The sequence below is a fragment of the Typopeltis vanoorti genome, chromosome 15 (genome assembly GCF_054136105.1).
Source record: "Typopeltis vanoorti isolate ZY-2024b chromosome 15, IOZ_Tvanoo_1.0, whole genome shotgun sequence".
NCBI lineage: Eukaryota > Metazoa > Arthropoda > Arachnida > Uropygi > Thelyphonidae > Typopeltis > Typopeltis vanoorti.
The window spans coordinates 28,363,556-28,383,963 of record NC_143563.1 but is presented as its reverse complement, the minus strand read 5'-3'; the positions used below and the strand labels follow the sequence as shown (position 1 = coordinate 28,383,963).

The 20,408-nt window shown below is 37.0% G+C and overlaps 1 protein-coding gene across 1 annotated transcript in view; it reads left to right on the top strand.

Annotated features, from left to right (window-relative positions):
• LOC150098547 (uncharacterized) overlaps positions 1-20,408 on the top strand; it is a 257,681-nt gene that overhangs the window by 193,297 nt on the left and 43,976 nt on the right. The window contains exon 6 of the mRNA XM_090405369.1: positions 14,607-14,723. Coding sequence (XP_090261495.1) covers positions 14,607-14,723 — 117 coding nt within the window. The remainder of the gene's footprint in view (positions 1-14,606; positions 14,724-20,408) is intronic.

The window sequence follows — 20,408 nt, the reverse complement described above, 5'->3', positions numbered from 1 at the left end:
GTGCTATTTTAAGCTTATTATTATTATTATTATTATTATGTGACACCTTCAGGGAGTTCAAAGACTCATCAAAGGAGGGAACTTGCTCTACGACTCTCTGTCTCCACCACTCAATCCACTAACTGCAACCAGTCCAGCAAAGGAAATGGCAGGAAATCAAATGCTGATGACAGAACACGGAGAAAATTTACAGGAATAGAAGACAAGATCATAAGAAACAGAATGAATAAAATCGGGAGAAATAAAACAAAAGAAAATCATGGGGAAAATGAACAAAGGAGACTGAAGGAAATAAAAGAAATAGAAAGAAACAGAACAAAAGAAATCTCTGGAAACTCTCTAACAAAAGAAAATGCTGAAATTACAACAAAGGAAATGGTGGGAATTCTTATATTGATGACAGATGCTGAAAGTTTTTTCACTTGGTTATACTATAAATTAAAGATGTCAAGAAATTATATTCTTGGTTTTATCCTTTATCCAAGTGTAAGCAAACAAAGCTTACACATGAAGTAACTTTGGAAGTGCAATAAAAAACACTTAGAAGTGCAATAAAAAATCAAGCTGATGTTGAAAGTTTGCAGGAGGATTTAAATAAGCTGGTAAAATGGGCAAAAGATAATGGATGTCAGTTCAATGTGGAAAAGTGTAAAGATATGCATTTTGGGATTAAAAGATTACCAGCTGTGTACTACATCAATGGAAAGGTACTTCAAGAGATTGATGAGGCTAGGGACTTAGGGGTATTGGTAGATAGGGAGATGAAGTTCAGAGGACACATTGCTAAGGTGTCCAAGATTGCACATAGGATTACTTGGTTGTTGAGGAACATACTGACATCCAGAGATAAAGAGGTTATTATTCCCCTTTATAAAGCATTGATACTTCCACATTTGGATTACTGTGCTCAGGTCTGGTCACCTGGATTCCTTGGAGATGAGGAGGCTGTGGAGAGGGTTCAGAGAAGAGTGACCAAGTTGGTGAGCGATATAAAAAATGCTCCCTACATTGATAGATTGAGAGCTTGCGGATTGTAGAGATTGGTTGATAGGCAAAGAAGAGGGGATATGATAGAAACATTCAAATTACTGAAAGGTTTTTATAGGATTGATGCAGGGGAAATGTTTCAGCTGTGTGATAGTGATGGAAGAACAAGAGGTCATCTCTGGAAATTAAAGAAGAGTGTGGTTAACAAAGGTGTCAGAACAAGGTTTTTTGCCTGGAGGGTGGTGAATGAGTGGAATTCATTGCCTGACTTAGTCATCTGTAAATGAATTCAAGAAGAGATGTGACAGATATTGTTTTGCTAGTTTGGGTCTCCCGCGACGAGTCTACTGACTCCATGGAGATACCTGTAATAATAATAATAATAACTTCATGACTGGGCTACTTGTACATAGAAGCTAATGACTTCACATCAACTGCCTTAGTATCCTATAATGCAAGGCACATATCCTTATGGACATGTATAATGCTCTGTATTTGGGAATGGCTCCTACCCAGACCAGTTTTGACCTTTATTTAGGTTTCAACAGTGGCAGCCAGGCCCAGGAGAGATGCAAGTAGCCCAGTCATGAAGTTACTTCATGCACAAACTTTCTTTTCTTACACTTGGATAAAGAATGAAACCAAGAATATAATTTTTTGACATCTTTAATTTATGGTATAACCAAGTGAAAAAATTTCAATATCTGGCAAATGCAGCACCGGCTGCATTCGCCAGTGTTGCACATGCTGTGAACAAGCACTGACGTGTTTCGCGTGGTCTCCATTTATACACGATTTTTATAGTCCACAAACCTTGCGATTGTTTAATGTTATGTCCTTGATAAAAATTTTATCACATAAAAAATAATAATGTCATCTAAAAGAAGCAAGTCCGATTCTTCTACAGCTAGCAAGAAAAGAAAAACATTGACTTTGGAAACAAAACTCAACATTATTAAGGATTTGGAAGGCAGAATGAAAATTTGTGAGCTAGCAAAGAAGTTCAATCTACAGGAATCCACAGTAAGAACAATCATAAAAGAAAGGTTTACAGATTTTGGAGGACATAGATTCTAATGAGGAACAAATTGTAGCCACAAGGCAAGGAATAAAAAAATCATTAGCTTGCTATGAAGAAATTTTGCATGACAAGAAAAAGACATTATGCCCTCAGACGAATCTATTAGATTTTATGAAATCATCGACATCAAAATAACTTTCTTTTTTTTATGTACGAAAAACAAAACTACAATTATGATTATATTTCTTAAAAAATATAGGTGTTTTTGTAAATCTTTGGTCCCAATTGTATGTTTGTATATATAAATTACACGCAAAATTATACCCTGAGTTACGCGAATTGGACTTACGCACTTTTTGTTGGTCTCACCTACCGCGTAACTTCGGGGTTTTACTGTATTTCATTTTGAATTTTATCTTCTAAATAGGAGGGCATATTTTTAAAGTCAGGATATAATAAATTTAGTTTAATCCTTTATCCAAGTGTAAGCAAACAAAAGTTTGCACCTGATAATATCTTCAGGACTGAGGTAAGGTGGTACATCCCTTGGAAATTTGTAGCAAAGGTGGACCAAGCTCTCATCACTCCTTGTCTCAGTATCTCCCATAATGCAAAGCACATCTCCTTGCAGACATGTATACTGCTATGCATTAACGGAAGGGCCAGTACCCAGACCAGTTTCAACCTTTATTGAGGTCTTGTCAGTAGGAGGCAAACCCAGAGTGGTGATACTAAGCCAGAAGCAATGGAAAGGTCATATTTACCTATACGAGTTAACAACTGGTGTACCACCTTCCACTGACCAGACCTCAATAATGGTCGGAACCGGTCTGGGTAGCAGCCCTTCCCTTAATGCATAACAGTATACATGTCCGCAAGGAGATGTGCTTTGCATTATGGGAGATACTGAGACAAAGAGTGATGAGAACTTGATCCACCTTTGCTACGAGTTGCCAAGGGATGTACCACCTTACCTCAGTCCTGAAGATATTTTCAGGCGCAAACTTTGTTTGCTTACACTTGGATAAAGGATTAAACTAAATTTATTATAGTCTAATCAAGTGCAAAATAAACTTCCAACATCTTTCTCTAAATCTAGAGTAATTTAATAATAAAGTGGTACACTGGTTGTTAACTCGTATAGGTAAATATTACCTCTCCATTGCTTCTGGCTTAGTATCACCACTCTGGGTTTGCCTCTCACTGACGAGACCTCAATAAAGGTCGAAACCGGTTGGTAGCTTGGGTGATGAATGGCAATGCTGTAGCCCATGAAGTTTTAACTGAGGCTCGGCTGTTGCTGTCCTCTAGGGCCTGAGTGGGGGGTAACGAATGACAATGCTGTAGCCTGTGAAGTTAACTGAGGCATGGCTGTTGCTGTTACCCTACAAAATGAGCGAATCTGCTCGATGGTGGGGGAGCCTGTCATGGTGTAGAGCCAACTGAGTTCTGACCTTCTATTCCTGCAGGTCACTCATTATTGGGTGATTTTACGTGTTTTTGGAAGAGGTATCACTCACTTAAACAATGGGAAACCGGTCTGGGTAGTGGCCTTTCCCTTAATGCATAGGTATATCATGTCCGCAAGGAGATGTGCTTTGCATTATGGAAGATACTGAGACAAGGAGTGATGAGAACTTGATCCACCTTTGCTACGAGTTGCCAAGAGATGTACCACCTTACCTCAGTCCTGAAAATATTTTCAGGCGTAAACTTTGTTTGCTTACACTTGGATAAAGGATAAACTAAATTTATTATAGTCTAACCAAGTGCAAAATAAACTTCCAACATTAAATTCAGGATCATTAACTACACGTCGCGTGTGTTCCAATATAAAATGATCAAACTTTTCTAACATCTCGATGCATTTTAAAAAATTGCCATTGTTGCGATCGTAAAGTTTATTACTTTTACCACAAAGAGCTAGATTTTATTTGCCTAAAAACTGTACTACAAAAATTATTCTTTTTATAACTTCATACTAACTTTCCGTTCATTATCTAAAACTGTTTGTTGCAAATGATCAACACAAGTTTTATTTTTTAAGGAATGTAATTAATTCTGTCGATTATTATTTTTTTTTTAAATGATTTAAATTTTTCTCATGACGATTCAGGTACATTACAAGATGTTGCCTATATTCTCCTGATAACAACAGAATATAGAATAAAGTTAAAAACTGCAGCAGATTTTCTTATATATGTTTAATCAAATGCTAGTGTAAACAAGATTAAACAAATTCAAATGTGTGTCATCCTGTAAACAGTAAACTCACGCAAGTTCAAGTTTTTACTTGTTTACGCTAAACTACTTGTTAGAACTAGGATCAGAATAAAATAAGATCTTAAGAAATAATAACAAATAAGTGTTTATAAATAATTTGTTTAAGGCAAATCTATAAAATATAATTCAAATTTAAACAAAAATGTAATTTATTTTGATATAATTAATGAATAATATTTTTTAAAAGTATTTCTTCCTCGCCTGAAATCTTTGGCGCCTTTACTATCCTGGCACCTGTGTGCACTGCACACATTGCACATATTGTCAGCACACCCCTGCCCTGAGGCAAACAATTACATATCGCCCCTGATGGATTATAAAACAAAAATATAAGAAAATCTCCAATTGCTATTTTGTTTTTACAAGAGAAACATTAATGCAAAACAATTAGATAATAATATTAATTAAATGTTTGCTCTCTACAGTGATATCGCACAATAAAACTGTTTATAAGCTCTTCTAACTTTAAATTATAAGCTATGTCTGCCTCTATCGATATAGTTGCTAGACCAACCAATCTTTCTTGGGTCATTGCTGTTTGCAAATAATTTTTAATCACTTTAAGCTTGGAAAAACTTCTTTCCGCACTTGCTATGCTAAAAGGAATTGTTAGCGTAGCAACGGTGACTACCATAATATGGCTGAACGAGCGCCCTTATTAAGCCGCACTGTGTGGCAGACTGCCTCTATGCTACACCCTGTCAACGGTACTGGACCTCAGTAAAGGTCGAAACAAGTCTGGGTAGTGGCCCTTTCCATAAAGCATATCCTTACATGTCCATAAGGATATGTATGTGCCTTACATTATGGGATACAAAGGCAATCAATATGAAGTCATTAGCCTCTACATGCAAGTAGCCCAGTCGTGAAGTTACTTCATGTGCTTACACTTGGATAAAGGATGAAATCTAGAATATAAATCCTTGTCATCTTTAATTTATTAATGACAGAACACAAAGGATTTGCAGGAACCATACATAAAGCACACAAAATAATGACAACATGAAAAAGTACAACTGCAAGCAATAATGGGAAAAAACATAAGAAAGAATTAGAATAGTACGAAATTATAAAAATGAAAATTCAAAATTAATGTTGAAATATTACATTAGCTTAAATTAATGTCACTTGCCTGAAATCATCATCATTATTATTATTATCCTAAGACACAGGCTCATCTAGGAGGTCCCTTTTCTCATACACATAGCTCATCATACCATGCCTTAACACATTCCAATTCTCTGCAGACACCATGCTCTCAGGCAATGTATTGGTTATTCACAACTCTCCATGCAAAAAACCTGCTTCTAACTCCTTTGCACATCCTCCTTATGCAGCTTCCAGGGATGACCTTATGTTCTCCCCCAATTTCAACCATTTTATGAAAAACCTCTTCAACATTAATCCTATAATAATCCCTTACCAACTTGTATGTGCCTATCATATCACCCCTCTTCCACCTATTCACTAGACCCTTTACCAGGGGCGCACTGGTCATATGTTATAATGTGTGCAATGCACACAGGCGCCAGGATAGTAACGGCGCCAAAGAGGAGGAAATACTTAAAAAAAAAACGTTTTTAAAGTGATTTTTTTATTGGAGGGGGGGGGATAGGGGTGCCAACTAAAGTTTTACACACAGATGCCGGACACTACTGACGTGCCCCTGCTCTTTACATCATATTGTCTCAACCCTTCTTCATAATTAACATTCTAGACATCAGTTTTGACCAATTGCCTCTGAACCTTTTACAAAATGAAATAAACATATGCATACCATACCATTAAAATAAAAAATTTAGGTCAAAAACTTAAAAATTCTAAATCATAAATTTAGAAAAATTTTAGCTTATGGATGAAGAATCTTCCAAACACAAAATGAGCTGTCACCCAAACAAATGTTATAACTTTTACTTAAACTTTAAATTAAAGAAATACTGTATATTGTGCAATATTTCTTTAATCTACAGTTCTAAGAAAAAAGGTATCCATTTTTGCCAGCTCTACATCATTGCGTCTCTTTAACATCATTGGGTCAGTTTTGTCCTCTCCTAAAGCTAACTAATACAGAATGACTCATGTTCATCACACGTGATCTCTTTGTTGATGTTGTTGACTGAGTGTTAAAGTTTTCAGATTTAGTTCATTATGAAGAATTCAGGAAAGTAACATTAATTTCAGATAACATAACATTGCAAAATTTCAATTCTGTGTTTTATTTTTATAATTTCATATGCCTTGTTCTTTCTTATGTTTCCCATTATTGTTTGTGTTTGGACTTTTGCTATGATGTTTTTGCATGCTTCCTATCAATCATTTGTGTTTTCTTTTCTGTGTCCTGTAATTTCCTTTGTTGTGAATCTTGTGATTGCTCTTTTTCTGTTTCTTGAAATTTTTTGTTTTGTTTTGTTGTGCTTTCCTGTGTTCTGTTTCCTGTAATTTCCTTTGTTTGTTTTTTTTTTATAGTTTATTTTGTTCTCTTCCCCACTATTTCCCTTGATTTATTAAGAATAGTGTGGAGGTGGGTCAGTATTTTTTCCCCTAAATTCACTATAGTGAATACTACACTATAACAAACTATGTCTCTGTTCCCTGGGGAGAAGGGGGTTCACTATAGTGAGTCTCTACTGTATGTTGATATGCATAATGTTCTGAATATTTATGATATATGTAACACTAAATGAAACATATAATATTAAGCTGAATAAATATAATCAATTCAAACTACAGCATTTATATTTTTGCTGCTGCTGCTGTGTTTTATAATGATTACTTGTATAATAAAGCATCATCAAACAGTTTTGTAATTTTGTGTAATTTTCTATATAGTGATTTCATTATTATTATTTTCCAGACCTCCATGGAGTCATAAGACTTTTTGTGATAAGTCAATGCTAGACAACACAGTCTATTGTACCACTCCTTAAATGCATCCACCATTTGCACTTTTACCACTCTCTCTCTCTCTCTCTCTCTCTCTCATGCAATGCATAAAAAAACTTACTTCTTACCTTCTTAGTTTTACTTTTCCTTTTGCAACTTTCAGGGATATCCCCTTGTGCATGTTTCTTCTTCTCGTTTGACCATATGAAAAATCTCTTCAGTGTCAGTCTGATAATAACCTTTAAACAGTATAAATGTTGCAGTCATATTCCTTTTCCCCACACTTTGTCTTCTGTCCACCAAATTCTGTGGTTTACATGCCTTCTGCCTATCCTCATAACAACACTGTACAGTCCTGATATCATTTTCGTTGTGTTTTAAACAAATTATTATTTATTATTACATGACACCTCCAAGGATTCATTGCAGGAAGGTGCTCTACTCCACTCTGCTACACACATCTAACCATCTCCCCTGTTGCTTAATTCTCCTCCTACACAAAACTATCATCTACTGCCCATCACTACCACCAACAGTATTTTTTGTCTGTAAATTGCACGTGTTCTGATTTGTCTGTATACAGAGTGAAAAACCTTAGTTTCTGGAAGAAAAAAAAATCTCTTCTACCTCCATATGAGTTTGGCTAATTCATCTTCAAATGAAAAAACCCATATAAAGATTCCTAATGTAATGACGAGAATCGAACTTGCATCTTTTCCAATCAAAGGGTGCAATATACCGTCATTCTTCCAGTTATGCTACAGAAGCACTTATCCTGGTGGTCTGATCAAAGTTTTATAAATGGGACCACCAGCCTTTTATTTCTCTTGGTCAATATCCTCCTCAATATTGCAACTGTTCTCTGAGTTGTCTCTTCACAAACTTTGCAATATATCCTCTGAACTTCAAATATCTATCTACAATCTTCCCAAGATCCCTCGCTTCCTCCACATCTTCCAATAGAGCTCCACCAAGTAAGTATGCATCCTATTTTAGGATCCCAAACTTTACATCATTTGAAAACAACTGAATATCTCCCTGTAGTCTAGTGACAGTATCCTTGACATAAAGATTGAACAGTAATGATCCCAGTACTGGACCCTGTGGAACTCCACTTGTAACCATCCTACTCCTTGATACTGTCCCACATATACAACTCTCTCATATCATATTTAATATACACCTTTCCAATATCTTTCAGAAATTTAGCGGATATGCTCCCCAGCCAAAAGGCTGCGGGTTTGAATCCCGCCATGGGCATGAATGTTTGTGATTGTCCGTGGAAATACTAGTGGTAGTGGTGGTCAGTGATAGATGCTGTTGGTGTGGTTGCGTGGTTGGTATAGTTGGTGGATTGTGAGTGGTGGAGACAGAGTTGTAGAGCAGATGCCCTCCCTCGATGAGTCTTTGGACTCCTTGGAGGTGACAAATAATAGTAATAATAATTTAGTTACCAATTCAATCCATTAACTTGATATCCAAACCCATATGCAACTTAAATGCCATCTTGTCAAGTGGCATCCTGTCAAATTCCTTGACAAAATCCAAACAAATGATAGTGTATGTCTTACTCTCATCCACTGCTTTTGTTACTCTTATTGTAAAAGGCAACCAAATTACTAAAACAAGAGTTCCCCTTAACAAATCTATTCTGCATAAAAAATACTATCCTCATCTGCCTAATTCTGGGGGGAGGGGGAAGGCATGAGTTTTTACCAATTTTTCTAAATCTTAACAACATCAAAAGAAATATAAACTGAGCCATGTGTAGTGCAGTGGAAGTGGCTGCTTCCTCAGCACTAGGCAGCTTAAAGAAAGGCCTGGATTCAATTCTAGTCATTCAGTAGAGGTACTTTCTGTAAGCCTTTCTTTGACTGGTTCATGAGTTAGTCAAAGAAAGTAGGAAGTCTCTGGCACAGGAAAAGGTTTTTTCTCCTGGAAACTTAAGTGCTTCATCCCATAAAATCAAGAAAATTGACCATAGAACCCACACTATTACAGACAACATATAATGTTAGGTTTGGGGACCACGAGATGGTGACATTTGTCAGTCGTCTCTTCATCAGATGCTGCTTAATTAGTGATATTGTTGGGCCAGCTGTCTCTGACTGGCTATTGGTGGAGATGGAACTGCCCACTCAGTCTCCAAAAGTTACAAAGGCTAAAATGCCCTCACCTGCTCCCTATAAGGGGGAGGAATTAAAGGTGTTAGTCGACCGACTGTAGATTGATATCCTCATTGTACTACCATTTATGCAAATTGCATGAGGGTGGTGTTTAGGAACTATATAGTTCCTCAAGTTTAGGAACTCTGCTAAGAGTTTTATTTAGAATTTCGTTTATATAGAGTTTAGGAACCATATAAGAATTTTGGAACTTAGTATAGAATTTCTCATTTTCTCTGTAAGTGAACTGTGCATAATGTTTTGACTTCCAAGGATTGCCTACACTTGAATGCATTTGGTATCAGGAGCCTTGAGAAAATATTAATTGGTATGAGACCTCACACAGAGAGTAAGGGAAACTAAATGATAGGAAAAATGGTGATAATCTGTGTGCAAGAGCAACAGTGTTATGTAGGTGTGTTAATGATGGGAATTTGCATTATCATGGAAATGATTATGAGGAGAGAACAATTTTGTGTTCAGATTTAACAGGCATCAAGCATGTACAAGGATATCTGCATAAGTGAGGTATTAGATTGTCCAACTATGCCATGAAGACTACATAGAAGAGTATACAAAAAAGCATGAAGAAAGTAACTTATTATATCTGTACACAAATGCTAGGAGTATAAGAAACAAAGGGGTACAGTTTGTTGCCTTAGTCAATGCATTGGGACTTCAGATGGTAGGCATTAGTGAGATGTGGCTATCAAAAGGAGACATACTAACTGGTATCAGATGTAAAGGGTAGAAGAGGAATGGGGGGGGGTGCTTTTAACGATATTGGCTGTAATACTGGCAACAGTTTTTCATGTGGCATTGAGTTCAAAGCCATTTGGTTCACACCAGGAGGTGAAATGTACCAAGTTCAAATACATAGTAGGGTGTTTTTACAAAGCTGGTGAATCGGTTGCTAGTGAAGAAGAAATGAATCACCAAATAAAAACAATGGGGACTTTTAATTATCAGAACGATTGCGTAGCAATGAAATCTCATGAGAAGAATGAAAAACCAAATGTATTGAGCTGCTGTGAGAGAACCTCCTCAAGCAGCATGTGACAGAAGGAACTTGAGGTCAAAGAGCATTAGATCTGATTATTGTTTCAGAGGGGATTGCAGTTAAAGATGTAACTATTCTGCCTCCACTGGTGACAGTGATCATGCAATATTCACATCTGAAGTGGCTAAGTTTATAAATATTCCATTCAGAAAAAGTTACATGCTGAACTGCAAAGCAGGAAATTATGACCAACTACAGGGTATGCAGGAGTCTCTGTCATGGAATCAGTTATTGGATGAGAAGGATATTGACAGTGCATGGGAAGTGTTTAAAAAAAAATACTTAAATTATGCAATATCAGAATGTGTCTCTAGAGTTCTAAGAATATATAGAAAATAGGAGTAAAACGGATGTGTAATCTTATTAAGTGAGTGATTCATAAGAAAAAAGATGTGAGAGGAGGACCATGTGCATAAGAATGATGTCTGTTATGAAAATTATGAAGAGTAGGCCACAAGAGTTACAACTGTTGTATGGAAAGCAAGTCTGAGTAAAAAAACAAACTGGCTCTGCAAGAAAAAGACAACCCAAAAGAATTATATTATGTTGCAAGTAAAAAAAAGAATGCTTAGGAAAGAATAAGTTACTGAATGCAGATGACATACAGGTGACTGCAGATTATTATTATTTTTTTTTTTTCATGTGACACCTCCAAGGAGTCTTAAAGACTCATTGAGGGAGGACACCTACTCTACAATTCTTCATCTCCACCACTTAATTCACCAACTACAGTGAAACTGTCACTACCATCATCATCTACACTTATGCCATCTACTGCCCACCACCAATGTTTTTTGTTTGTAAATTGCATGTGTTCTGAGGCTGATTTGTCTGTATGCAGGATGAAAAACCCAAGTTTCTGGGAGAAAAGACCCTGCTACCTCCATATGAGATCAACTAACTCCCCTTCAATTGAAAAAACCCATATAACGATTCTTCTCATCATGACAAGAATTGAATTTAGGCCTTTTCCAATCAAAAGGTGCAATGTATCGTCATTTTCCAACTGTGCTATGGAGGCACTTAAATGTAGAAGAGATTGTTCACTAGTGAGTGCCCATTTTTGCCAAAAGCTATCAATGCGGTGTATGCAGCATTGAGGTCACTGCTACCTTCCCACTAGATAAAGAAACTCGGTTGTATGAGGAGGAGGTACTAGAGATGTTTCACAAACTGCATAAGAACCTGGCAATAGGGGTTGATGAGATATCACCACAGATGCTAAATAAGTGTTCAGCTGAACTGGCTATTCCTTTAATCAGGCTATATAATTTGAGTCTTAGAACAGGGAAGATTCCACAGGAGTGGAAAAGATGTATGGTAATGCCATCGCACAAGGGTGGTGCAAAGACTGATGTCCAACTATCGACTTATTAGTATAATTATTATAATATTAATAATATTATATTATATAATTATATTAATAATATTAATACTAATTAATGCTAATACTATTAATATTAATACTAATTATAATATTATACTATAATATTAGTATAATCTTCACCACCACTCTGGAGTGATCGTGAAGATTTTGGAAAAGTTGGGTAGGGTTTGCATTCAGAAATGAGTTGACCAAGAATCTCTACTTTGCTACTGTGTTTTAGCATCTTGCTCACATTCTGTAATAATATTACTGTTGAGTTAGACAAGGGAAATGGATAGGATACACCATGATAGATTTTGCTAAGGCTTTTGACAGAATACAGCATGGAAGACTGTTGCATAAATTGGAGAATGTGGGTTTGTATTATAAAATATTAGCATGGATAAGAAGATGACTGACTGACAGATATGAAAAAGTGGTATATGGAATATGTGAGTCTTCAAGATTTAAAATAACCACTGGTGTGCTGCAAGGATCAGTCCTTGAACCATTGTTATTCAGTGTATACATTAATCACATTGGAAAGGATTTGTTGCATCCCTTGATGAGTCTCTGTCTCCCTGGAGGATCTCTCTTAATAATAATAATAATATTGTAAGCATCTCCAATTCATCTGCTTCTATTCTCACGTCAGTATGCCATATCTGGCATTCCATAATTTTTCATATTATGGAGGGTGGGAAAAAGGACAAAATGGCCTCCTTGGAAGGAGAGTGAACTTACTTGGAGATTAATAACACAACTATTTCATCTGATTCTGTTACCAGCTCTCATTAAAGTTATCCTTCCATAGTCATTCTTCCTTTTACTTGCCACACAGGGAAAGAAATCTTTGGGATTTCCTTTTGTCTACTTGGCTAATTTCTTTTCATAATCTAATTTTTACTTCCATACTATGTCATCCTTCTTGCCTGTGTTTTTGTACTGCTCATGAGCTTGCTCATCATGTTTCCTTTCTCTTCATATACCCTCCACAACTTTTTCTCTTTCTGTAATTCCTGCTTAATGCTGCTGCTCATCCATTTAATTGATTTACCTTTTGGCTCTAAGTATTCACTCTGTTATTGCTTTCTTTAAATACCCTCTTTCCCCCTTTATCATCTCCTATACATTGCTACCATTTTCTCCTCCAAATTCTTATACTGTGGTAACTGCTCCAAGCTGGCTCCTCAGTTTGACATAATCACCACTTTGTAATTTACATATGCCTCTTAAGTGAAAATTCTGTGAAAAGTGAATTTTTTGTGCATTTGGTCAACCATATGATGACTTTCCACAGCTGCAGGCATTGTGTCTGCCTGGGTTACTGTCAGGTTATCTGATGCTATCACAATATCCAGCACTCTCAAACCCAGTCTTCTAAATTGCATGACATTCTCAGGTAATTATTAATATTCTCATAAATAAATATTCCTCCACCAGACAGCCTCAGCTTCACTATTTCTGTATCCCTGTCCTCCTGATGAACTCCTATTCTTCATCAATTCTTCTGCTATCATTAGCAAAATCCCTCTCCCATCCAGTTCCCTTTGTCTCTCTGAAAATACAATATGAGCATGTACTGTATTGCACTCCTTAAGCACTATCCCTGTGACTATGTTTTCCTCCATCAGCCAAATCTTAATAATATCTGTAACTTTTAGCTAAGAAGAACTAACTAATATCATAATTATCTATAGAAAGCAAAAAAAAAAAAAAAAAGTGTATATGTTACTGTGAAAGGCCGATATCTGACAAATGTCGATATTCTCCAGTGAATGTCAGCATTCACATAGTCGCTTGGTGTATGTACGAAATATTTGCTAAATATCATTATTTCTCACTTACACCGACAAATGTCAACATTCGGCATGCACTGATGGTGAATGTTGAATAAAAATATTTTTATTACATTAAGACAAAAATGCAACTTTTTAATATATGATATATGTCAAAATAGGAGAAAGTTTTGCTTTTACAACTGCATTTAGTCGTGGAACACTTCTTTTTGCAATTACAGCGTGTATAGCCTTGTCCTCCAAGTCTCGAATTAGTTGCAACTGCTTCTCTCAGCGACATTTATTGAGAAGAAATCTCATCTATGGAAAGTAACTTTTCTTTACAAATTACGAACTGATTACGGGTATAAAGCTGCTTGAGGGTACCATTTTTGTTTGCTAATTTATAAAAGTCGGAGTCTTCTATTCCAACAACAACCGCAACACATTTCGGGCATCTGTACGACCACGGTCGACATCAGGGACTTGTATTCGTACGGTATCACCAATTTGAGCAGGAGGAAATTTTCTTTTTTGAGGTTCATAACATTTTCGTTGCTTGCAGTAGAAGATTCTCTTTCGCGGCCGCTCTTTTTATAGAAATAAACTTGTGTTGTTCAGTCAGGGCTTGATATGAAGGCGTGGTAGGTTAGGTTCTCGGCTTGTCGTTTTGCCCCCCACCAGAGCTTATCTGTGCTTGTCAACATATACCGGCGATGGTTCGAATGTATAATAATATAACCAAATACGCCGGTCTTTCACCGATGTATTTGGTATGTGTCGACATTCTCTAATTTCGGTCTTTCACAGCAACATATACAATAGTTTTTTTTTCAGATTCATCACCTTGAAATACATTAGAATCTCATCTAATTAATTTCATTAAAAAAAATTAAACTTAATTTGTTGATTGGTAATTAATACTTTGTTCAATTATTTAAGTCTGTAGTTGATCTGAAAAACTTGCACTCTGTAATTTTTCTTTCAATAGAAAGAAATTATTTTTCAGTTAAAAAAAATCACATCTTGGATCTAATATATATACTTTTTTTTTTCATTTCAGCTGTTGATGAGCTCAAAGATATTGTAAACTATAGTAGTGTTATCATGCTTGAAGGAAATATTACAAATGACAGTGCTATTACAGTTGTTATGGAAGCAAAGGACACTTTTATTCAAGGTAGAATTTTATATGATACCAGATGACATACAAAAATTAAGTAGTATTTATGTATAGATTTTAGTTATCAAGAATATTATGACTTCTATGTCTGGTGATATGACTAACTCTAGCATTATGTTATACAGTATTTATATTATTATACAGAAATTTATGTAATTATATATCTAGGTGATCTCTGTACAGATCTGCATGATGGGAGGGGGGAGAATCCAAAGAGACTAAGATTATTTCAGGAATATTGAATATTGGAATATTGAGTATTGCCACTTTAAATGCATATCTTCTCTAGTTGTGATGAAAGGCCAACTAGACATCTAAGTAGGTAAGTAGGTGGTATTCATCGCCCAGTGAAACACCACCACTCTGCAATTTGGAGGTGTGAAGTGGCTTCTGTCATATTTCATCCTCAGAGTAGGGTCTCCGGTTTCTGTTTGCCCTTTCTTCTCACATGCAGTTTGGGTGATGGGTTTTTTGGGCATATTCATTACACCATTATCATTATTCAACTAGGGAGCCAGCTTCTGCTCCATTTGAGGGTATGACAGTAAAACAGTTTTCTGCAGGCTGTCCCTGAAGGTAATGCATCTGCTCTGGCTCAACATTTCCTTACCTCACTTTACAGCCTTCATTTGCTTCCTTTACTGTTCTCCTAACTGATACTCCTGCTGCTCTTTTTTGACTATCTATCACAAAAAATTGATTTTACAAACTAATTACCCAAACTGTGAGATTGTCCTCCTTGGAGACTTTAACATCCATAACACAAACTAAACCCTACCCTACTCCAACTTGATAGATCAAGCTGGAAGAGAAGCTGAATCATTTGCTATCAGTTATGACCTAACACACAGTCAATCTACCAACCAGAATACCAGCCAATCCTCAACATTCTTGACCTTTTCTTAACCAGAATTCCCTCCAAATACACTGTGGATGTCTGCTTTCCCCTTGGCAATCCTGACCACAATCTTATTCAAGTCTCCTTCTCTACAGTTCGTCTTCCTTCCAACCAGTCTCATACCCTTTGACACTATAATTGTGCCAACTAGGATGACCTCTGGAATTTTTATGCTGCTTTTCCATCATCAAATTAGTTGGAAGTTTATTGAAAGTTTATTTTTCACTTGGTTAGAGTATAATAAAATTGGCTTAATCCTTTATCCAAGTGTGAGCAAACAAAGTTTGCGCCTGAAAGTATCTTCAGGACTGGGGTAAGGTGGTACAACACCAGGGTAACTCATTGCAAAGGTGGGGCAAGCTACCAACACTCCTATCTCAGTATCTCCTATAATGCAAAACACATCTCCTTGCAGATATGCCTAATGTTATGCATTAAGGGAAGGGCCACTACCCAGACTAGTTTCGACCTTTATTGAGGTCTCTTCAGTGGAAGCCAGGCCCAAGTGGAGATACCAGGCAGAAGCATTAGCAGATCATCTCTACCTATAGGAATTGCCAAATGGTGTGCCACCCTTTTTTAATAAATTACTCTGGATTTAGAGAAAGATGTTGAAAGTTTATTTTTCACTTGGTTAGTGTATAATAAAACATAAAGGATTAAGCCAATTTTATTATACTCTAACCAAGTGAAAAATAAACTTTCAACATCTTTCTCTAAATCCAGAGTAATTTATTAAAAAAGGGTGGCACACCATTTGGCAATTCCTATAGGTAGAGATGACCTGCTAATGCTTCTGCCTGGTATCTCCACTTGGGCCTGGCTCCCACTGAAGAGAGCTCAATAAAGGTCGAAACTAGTCTGGGTAGTGGCCCTTCCCTTAATGCATAACATTAGACATATACGCAAGGAGATGTGTTTTGCATTATAGGAGATACTGAGATAGGAGTGTTGGTAGCTTGCCCCACCTTTGCAACGAGTTGCCCTGGTGTTGTACCACCTTACCCAGTCCTGAAGATACTTTCAGGCGCAAACTTTGTTTGCTCATACTTGGATAAAGGATTAAGCCAATTTTATTATACATGAAATTAGTGCTTTTGCTCTCTCCCGATCCAAACACCTGTACTGAACTAATAACTGAAATAATCCTTTCTGGAATGAGAGCCTTCATTTCCCACTCCACTGTAAACCCCATGACCTGTATCCAAACTGGTTCTCAAAAAGAAAAAAAAAGTGCCTCTGCTATCCATGATAAAAATGAAGCTTATGTTCAAATGCAGCTTAAATTAAAAACTACAGTTTCTCATTCAGCTTACACAACTGCAAGAAACATGTCAAAAAGTTATCAATTCTAAAGCAGTTTCTGAAGCAGACTTCATAAGAATGAAATGCAATAAACTTTCTTCCTTCTCAACTGGCAGTCAAGCCTTGCCAAGACCCTTCCCTGTTGCCACCTGTTTTGCATCCTGATGGCAATATGGTAACCTCACCCTAGGAAAAGGCAGACTTCTTGACATCAGTTTTTTCCCTCCAACTCCTGCCTGGACAACCAAAGCAAAATCACCTCCTGTACTTCCATAAACTTCCCACTGCATGCCTCCTCTGAACTTCTGCCAAACAGCCATCAGAAAAATGCTCATTAATCTTGATCTAGATGGTATTTCTCCAGTTGTGCTCAAGACTTGTACTCCAAAATTGACATCCATCCATCCATCTTGTATCACCTATATAAACTATCATATTCTACTGGCATCTATCCAACAGCATGGAAGCAAGCCTACATCCAGCCTGTACCCAAAAAGTGAGACAAATTCAGCCATCTAACTAACTATTGACCCATTATTCTCACTTCTCATCATTATCATCTTCCTTTTACCGAAAGAGGGTTTATTAATCATTGGACCTCAAACCGTTCACAGGATAAGGTAGTCAGTCCTATGCTCTGGTATATCCTATGTCTGTAGTGTTTAGTTCTCAAGGCTGGTTTGCCAGCTTTTTGGGATGAAACCCCCAGGATAAACTGGGGAAAAAACCCCACTGTCCACGCCCAAGACTGGCTAACTTGGCTATGGCTGAGGAAGATCCTTCAGCTCCTCACGTCACCGACGGGAATCGAACCTAGGATACTCCTTCCCCAGGTATATGGTTGCAAAGCGCACAGCTACTAGGCTAACTGTGTGGACTGCTCTCACTTCAGTACTTTTAAAAGTACTGAAGTGAGAGCACTTCAGTACTTTTGGAAAAGGTTATCAACAGCCATCTTCTTCATTACTTGAAGACTCAACACTTAAGTAGTGATCACCAATATGGATTCTGCCATTCTTGTTCTACAACTGACCTCCTAGCCAGTGGCACACTCAGGATTTAATCTTGGAGGGGGGGGGAACGAGTTGAGTAGACTATTTGAGAATACACACTACGTATTGCATACGCCCTATGACTGAGCATCTGCAGTGATCGCCAATACATGATACCCGTGATCTCTGGCCCGTCTAGGTAAACAAAGTATCGCCTGAGCACTACTTCATTCACCTTGCGTTCGCAACGGCCGTGATTCCCGAGAGCCAGAGGGTATTCCCACATTATGTGACCGCTAATTCATAAGTAGTATAGAAATAGAAGACATGACACAACATAAATTTAAAAAAAAAACGAATTTTAATTAGGAAAAGATTTTTGGAAATTTTTCTAGTCTTTTTTTCCTTTTTCTTTGGGGAGGGGCAATGCCCCTTGGCCTCCTCCCTGGGTGCGCCAATGCTCCTAGCTAATCTCACCCACCTTTGGACTCAAGCTATGGAAAGATTTGGAGAAACTAATGATATTGCTCTTGATATTTCAAAAGCATTTGATCATGTCTAGCATGGTCACCTGAACAAGCTGCCATCTTATGGCCTCTCTTTTATACTCTGTGATTAGACTGCCAGCTTTCTAACTGGTTGTTCATTGTGTGTCATGGTAGATGGCTTCCTCTCATCAGATTTCCTCATCATTGCTGGAGTGCCTCAAGGTTCTGTACCCAAACTCTTCCTCATTTACATCACTGACTGCCTTTCTCTGACTTCAAATCCTATTCACAACTTTGCCAATGACAGTACTTTTTATTCCTCTTCCTCATTCAATAAATCCTATAGTACACTAATGATAGATGCCTCGGGATCTTCCATAACCAGTGACTTGAAAACTGACCTCCTCAACATCCTGAAATGGGGCGAAGACAATTTAGTAAATTTCAATGCCAAAAAAATCTCAAGCCTGCCTAATTACTTGCAGTAAAAATCCTACCTCACTCCCTCTCATTTTTGACAATGTTTTGATTTTCTTTCAAGATCAACTTTCTCTTCTTGGGTTGACTGTCACATTCAGTTTATCCTAGCACAAATATATTACTTACTTAGCCTCTGAAAAGCTTGGTGTTCTTTTCTATTCTAAACATTACTTCTCTTCCTCTCAACTCATAGCACTTTTTACGTCTCAGATCTGACCAACCTTGGAGTACTTTTCTCCTTAATCACGTTCCCATATAGGGACTGTAATGTTATAGGTCTTGTGACCTTTCATATGTGGGATTATCATAAAAAAAAAATACAACTGTAGATTTCAGAAAATATGCTTTCTTGATTTGGCATGATTGTAATTATAGCCTAAGCAGCTAAGGCTCTGAGCCAACTTATTACAATGGTAACTACTTATGTTCTTCAGATCTGGGGTTAAATGGAATTTTAACTGCAGAGGAGTTTTGTCTCCAGAGGGATGCAATCACTAAATATGTTAAGATATAGATATTGTGATTTGTAGAGAGCTTGCCCTTATGCAATGAGTCTTGAGACTCTGTGGAGTCCTACAAATAATATCAATGAAGTGAACATGATAGCATAATATAGCATAAGAAATTCTGTAAGCAAGATAAACTTTGCTTTCCTGGTGCAAAAATTAATTGCATTAGTGAGGTTATCAGGATGCAATGAGGTAAAGTGGAAGAATTGATTGTTTTGGCAGGAACAAATGATTTGAAAAGTATGGTATAAGACAAGATATTACTATTATTATTATTATTATCATCATCATTATTATTAAGAGAGACCACCAGGGAGTAAGGAACTCATTGAAGGAGGCCACATACTACATGCACCACTTGTCATACTTGGTCTTGAATTCATTCACATTGCTTGCACACACAACATCCAGTGGTAATCCATCCCAATCACACACCATTTTATGAGAGAAAAATCTAGATCTCATGCTCTTCTTGGTGGCATTCATTTTCAGTTTCCAAGAGTGCCCTCTCGTCCTTTCCCCACCCTCCATGTCTCAATCATATCACCCCTTTTGGTAGTGTCTGTAGTCTACAAATTCTCAATATATCTTCATAATCAGTATTCACAATTCTGATATCATTTTTAACTCTCCTTTGTGCTATCTTCACTGTAACAGAATCACAATGGAAACAGGAAATCAGACCTGCACACAGTGGTCCAAGAGATCTTATCAAGGCCTTGTAAAGTGGCAAAACGACATCCTTATCTGTACATGCCAAAGTTCACTTCAGCATTGCAGTTATCTTCTGAGTTGTATTTACAATCTTTGCTACATGGCCCCTGAACTTCAACTTCCTATCTACTGACACTTGAAGATCCCTAGCTTGATTAGTTTCTTCTAGCATAATCCCATCACTATAATAAGACATTGGATATCTAATCACTCCAATGTGCATAACTTTATATTTACTGACATTGAACCGATATGCATTTTCCATTGCCCACATTCCAGCCTTTCAAATTATTCTG